This window comes from Olea europaea, unplaced genomic scaffold (genome assembly GCF_002742605.1).
Source record: "Olea europaea var. sylvestris unplaced genomic scaffold, O_europaea_v1 scaffold1668, whole genome shotgun sequence".
Lineage (NCBI taxonomy): Eukaryota > Viridiplantae > Streptophyta > Magnoliopsida > Lamiales > Oleaceae > Olea > Olea europaea.
Window position 1 is genome coordinate 155,822 of NW_019234350.1, and position 6,000 is coordinate 161,821.

The window sequence follows — 6,000 nt, forward strand, 5'->3', positions numbered from 1 at the left end:
CCCTGTGGGTCAACGCATCGGTAGCAGATGAGCTCCACTCAACTTTGCAAAGCTTAGACGCATCTGACGTGAATCCCCTGTGGGTCATCGCCTTGGTAGCTGCATCCCCTCTTAAGCTTTACAAAACTCTAGCCATCTCCTAACGCGTCGTCCCCTTTGGGTTAGCGCACCAGTGGCAGCTGAGCCCCTCATTCAGCTTTGCAAAGCTTCAACGCACCTGACGCGAGGTCCCCTGTGGGTCATTGCCTCGATAGCTGCTTCCCCTCTTTAGCTTTATCAAACTTTAGCCATCTCCCAACGCACCGTCCTATAGGCCAGCTTATCGATTTTCGGATAAGCTCCTTCCTTAGGCAGTGATGAAGCTTTATCAGTGCATCTGTCGAAGATATGTCCCCACCTTCATCTCTTCGGTGAACACAGAAAACCATCCCACAAGCTCACACACCACGATTCCTATCCAGAGGCAGACATACCCGATCGGGAAAACAAGTCCACCCATGATATAAATATTCATGCCTAAACTTGGGAGACCACTTTACGCCCCCATCTGAACCACTTCGGAAAGACTGTCACTGCGTCATACGAGGTGTCCAACACCTATCCGAAGTGGTTCCAAAGTGACTCAACCACTAATGTTGGTGAGCTACTAACGCGCTGCGAGGCACAAACAATTCTACTAAACCAACCAAGCGTTCTTGCCTCTGACGTCGAAGCACAATGCACTCCGAGGATCCCTGTCAGAGGATCCGCCTCCAATTTTAGAAAGAGATCTGTGTTAAGATCCTTTCTGCCCCCAAGGTTTAAATTGATTTGACGTCTCCATGGGCCTAGTTGATGTGACGTATCAACTTTATGTCAACTCAACCCAGGAGAAGTTATTACCCGCCCACTCTATAGACACGGTTGATTGACACCTATGAGTAGACGCCTCACAGCGTCAGATGCATACACGTGTCCCACATCTAATGGTTCTCCTCAACTATAAATACCCAAGATTTGACAAAAGGTAAAGGTAATGAAACTCTTACAACTTAACTCTCCATAACAATTAAATATACATTCTCCTCCCCACTCTTTTTGCACAACCTTGGTACTGTTCTGATCACCAAAAGCTAACTTGAACGTCGGAGTGTATGCGGCCGCCGCCGCCCCCGCTGGTTCCGGTCGTGTGCATCTGACCGTGCGTTGACACGCAGAGAGGATTACGTGGTACAGCTATCGGTTGGTCACGTGGAGAGTCCAATTCGTGAGGTCAACCCATGGTATCAAAGCAATAATATACTTACTCGTGCTTGTGGTTTGGGTTTCCAGAAATCTGTTCGTTGTGTTCATCTCAATCGAGGGTCATTACTCATGTTTACAGCACCACCCGCAATTTCTCTTCGTCTTTTCGGTGCCGATACCTCTAATCGAATCTCAGTTTACTCCGATCGACGTCATCTGTGTTCTTCCTGATTAATATCCTGGGCTTCGCAGTTTCTTCAGTGCCTCGGTATGTTCTCCAAAGATTGGCCAGTTGGCATAAAAATTTGGTCTCGGTCGAAGCTATATTCTTCTTCCCATTGCCGGTCGGAGCTGTTTATTCTTCCAATCGCTTCGAAGTGTCTCGTCTCCAGTTGTGGGCGACTGCTTCAATTGAGTTGGGCTATTACTGTTCAGTTGCCGAATTGCTCTTGGTGGTGTCGTCGATTACAGTGAGTCTGGACTTTGTTAATTAAAGACTGATTGATATGGGCTGACTAATTGGGCTGTGGTTAAGAAGATCCTATTGGGCTCTAGTAATTTTGTTGGGTTTACTTTGTGATTTTATCTCTTTGGGCTCTTCTTTTGTGCCTCATTTAATATTATTTGGTTGGTCACTCTAATTGTGGTCATATTTGTGATTCTGTGGTTGACTGTTATTGTTAATTGGTCTTATTCTCTACGATCCAAGGACTAGTGGGTGTGGTTAAAATTATGTCATCCAAAATGGAGATGTTCAATTTGACTGGACCCATGGCACCCGAAAAATTGAAGGAAAGAAATTATATTTATTGGGCTAGTTGTGCCAAAGTCTTCTCACGAGGTAAATGTTTATATAACCACTTGATTTTAGACAAGTCGTATGCCAAATCATCATAAGGTGAATCTGTAAAGACCGATTCTAATCTCAAAGATCGGTGGGATCAAGAAGATAACATAATAATTAGAGTTATGATCAGTAGTATTGAGCCTTATATTGGGTCTTCATCTCTCTACATGTCTACTGCTAAGCAAATTTGGGAACATCTTAAAAACATACACTCTGGAACTGGGAATATTACTCGGATCTATGAGACTTGCAAACAATATTTTGGGCTTGAGAAAGGCTCTTCCAACCTTGTTGAGTATTATAATAAACTATTGGCTGTGTGTCAAGAAAGGATTATGCATCAACCTCTCTCTCTTGACTTGAAGATTATGGAAAAACAGCGAGCAGACATTGATGTTGTTAAATTCCTTCTTGATCTTCCACGGGAGTCTGAAGCTGTCAGGACATAGATATTGGGTGGAAAAGAACTTCCCAAGTCTCCCAGAGAAATTCTCTCGTATTCAGCGCTCTACTCTCTCTAATAATACACCTAGTGGGGATCATTTTGCCTTTGTTACCAGGGGTGGATGCAACGATCGAAGTGGACGTGGTGTTAGCTCTAGAGGTGAACGAGATATTAGAAGCAGTAGCCATTTGGAAAATCGTGAGCCTCGAAAATGTAATCACTGTGGTCGTACAGGTCACTCCGTTGATTATTGTTGGGACTTACATGGCAAACAATCTGATTCTGCCAATCAAGTCTCGTCTAATGAGGACCATCACCCAATATCTGGATTGGTAACTAACTGTAGCTCAACACAAGGATCTGATATCTTAGCTATACCACGTGATGAGTATGCTGAGTTTTTAGCTCATAAACAGGCTACTTCCACTTCTATAGCCACACTCGCTCAGTCAGGTACTGCATCTTCTTTCTGTCTATTGTCATCCTCTCACAATCCGTGGATTATCGATTCTGGTGCAACAGAACACATGACTGGTTCGTCTACTTCTCTCCTTGATTATCATCCTGTTACTCATTCCACATGTGTCACCCTGGCTAACGGTTCCCAAATTAGTGTTGCAGGCACAGGCAAAACTTGTCTTAGTCCTAACATTAATCTATCAACTGTCCTTCATGTTTCTAGCTTTCCCTCTAGCTTATTGTCTATTAGTAAAATTACCAAATCTCTTCGGTCATTTTAACCCTCCTTGTGTGTTTTTCAGGATCTCAAGACAAAGAGGATGATTGGTATGGGACATGAAGTTGGTGGCTTGTACTACCTGGATATTTCACCGGTCTCTCCTCCTCGAGCTCTTCAGTCTTCTGTTTCACCCATGCAGTGGCATTGCCGTCTTGGTCACCCTTCTCTATCTACTTTAAAACGTCAAGTTGTGAGTCTTCGCAATGTGTCCTCCCTTGAATGTGATGTTTGTCAGCTTAGCAAACATCATCGTGTGTCTTTTTCGTTACGAACTAGTAGTCGTGTTTCTGGTTTATTTGAGTTAGTTCATTCTGATGTATGGGGACAAATCAATATTTCTTCTAATAAATTTCAATATTTTGTCACTTTTGTGGACGATTATTCTCGTATGACTTGGTTGTTCCTAATGAAAAATCGTTCTGAGTTACTTTCTATATTTCAAGTCTTTCGTTCATTGATTAAAACTCAATTTAACAAGAAAATCCGTATTTTGCGTTCTGATAATGCCAAAGAATATATGTCTGCATCTTTTACTTCCTATTTAACTTCTAAAGGTATTACTCATCAAACATCTTGTGCATATACTCCACAACAAAATGGAGTTACAGAACGCAAAAATCGTCATTTATTAGATGTTACTCGTGCTATTCTTTGCCATATGCATGTCCCTAAACGTTTTTGGAGTGATGCGGTCCTTACTGCATGCTATCTCATTAATTGCATGTCATCCTCCGTTTTGAATGTTGCATCTCCCTTCTCTTTTTTGTTTTCCTCATCTCCATCATACTCCTTACCTCTCAAGGTTTTTGGGTGTGTTTGTTATGTTCATTCCTTTGGTCCTGCCCTGACAAACTTGACTCTCGCTCTATGCGATGTGTTTACCTTGGTTATTCTCAAACACAAAAAGGGTATCGTTGTTACAATCCTTCTCCGCAACGCTATTTTATGAGTGCAGATGTCACCTTCGATGAATTTACACCTTATTTCCTTGATCAGAGTACGTCTCCCGAATCTACTCGGGATCCCGTTAGCTTACCAGTTCCATATCTACCAGTTGGTATTTCTCCAGAGCCAATCTCGTCTTCATCTACTATACCAGGGTCATCATCTTCTCATAAGGAACCACCTCCTACTTTACAGGTTTATACCAAGCGATCTAAGACACCACCACCCGTGGCCCCATCTGTCGCATTGCCGTCTTCAGATCCTACTTCTATCGTCTGTTCCGATACTAAATCCTTACCCATTGCTCTCCGCAAAGGTAAACGTACTTGTGTAATTAAATATCCTATCAGCCACTATGTCACTTTTGATTCGTTGTCGCCTTCGTTTTCTTATTTCACATCCCAACTTTATGGTGTTTTTGTACCCAAGACAATGGCAGAGGCTTTGTCTGATCCTGAGTGTCGAAAGTTATGGAATTGGAAATGGCAGCCTTACACGAGAATCAGACTTGGGACCTTGTTCCTTCACCACCTGGTATTCGCCCTATTTGTAACAGATGGGTTTATGTTCTGAAGTTCAATTCTAATGGGACTGTTGATCGGTTGAAAGCTCGATTGGTTGCTAAGAGCTATACATAAACCTATGGTGTTGATTATGATGAAACGTTCTCTTCGATTGCTAAGATCTCATCTATTCGCATTTTAATTTCTATTGCTGCTAACCTTGATTGGCCATTGTTCCAGTTGGATATTAAAAATGTCTTCCTTCATGGTGATTTGCATGAAGAGGTTTATATGGAGCAACCACCTGGGTTTGTTGCTCAGGGGAAGTACCAGAAATATGTTTGTAAGTTGAAAAAGGTTTTAAATGGGTTAAAGCAATCACTGAGGGCGTGGTTTGGAAAGTTTTTTAAGGTTGTTCCAAAATTTGGCCTTTAAAAGTGTCAGACAGATCATTTAGTATTTCATCTACAAACTGGTGCAGGGCATGTTATCCTTGTAGTTTATGTAGATGATATTGTAATAACTAGTGATGATGCAAATGGGATTGCTCGATTGAAGCAGTTTCTACAAAAACATTTCCAAACCAAAGATCTAGGCAAGCTTCGATATTTTTTGGGTATTGAAGTTGTCAGGTCTTGGGCAGGTATCAACTTATCTCAGAGAAAATATGTACTTGACCTGTTAGATGAGACGGGTTTTCTTGGAGCTCGTCCAGTTGATATCTCTATGGATCCTAATGTGAAGCTTTTGAAGGATGAAGAAGAATCATTTGTAGAACCAGGAAAATATCGTCGTTTGGTTGGAAAATTGAATTATCTTACTATCACACGATCGGATATTTCTTATGCAGTCAGTATTGTTAGTCAGTTCTTGAATGCTCCTCGAGTTTCTCATGGGAAGCTGTGATACGTATTATTCGGTATTTAAAAAAGACTCCAGGTCTTGGATTATTGTATAAACCAAATGGAAATATCAGAATAGAAGGATTTACAGATGCGGATTGGGCAGATTCTCCGTCAGATAGACAATCTACTACTGGATTTTGTACTTTTCTCGGTGGTAATCTTGTCTCTTGGAAAAGTAAGAAACAGACAATAGTTACAAGGTCAAGTGCAGAAGTAGAATATAGGGCAATGGCTCATACTACTAGTGAATTGGCATGGTTGCAGCACTTTCTTCAAGAAATCAGTCTTTCACCCTCTACTCCTATACCAATGTTCTGTGATAATCAGGCTGCTTTACATATTGCATCCAATCCAGTTTTCCATGAAAGGACCAAACATATTGAAGTCGACTG

At 41.8% G+C, this 6,000-nt stretch overlaps 1 protein-coding gene across 1 annotated transcript in view; it reads left to right on the plus strand.

The window, feature by feature from the left end:
• The first annotated feature begins 4,994 nt into the window (after positions 1-4,994).
• Positions 4,995-6,000, plus strand: part of LOC111377539 (uncharacterized mitochondrial protein AtMg00810-like) — a 1,853-nt gene continuing 847 nt past the window's right edge. Inside the window, exons 1-3 of the mRNA XM_023000664.1 lie at positions 4,995-5,046; positions 5,185-5,605; positions 5,680-5,962. Of these exons, the coding sequence (XP_022856432.1) occupies positions 4,995-5,046; positions 5,185-5,605; positions 5,680-5,962 (756 nt within the window). The remainder of the gene's footprint in view (positions 5,047-5,184; positions 5,606-5,679; positions 5,963-6,000) is intronic.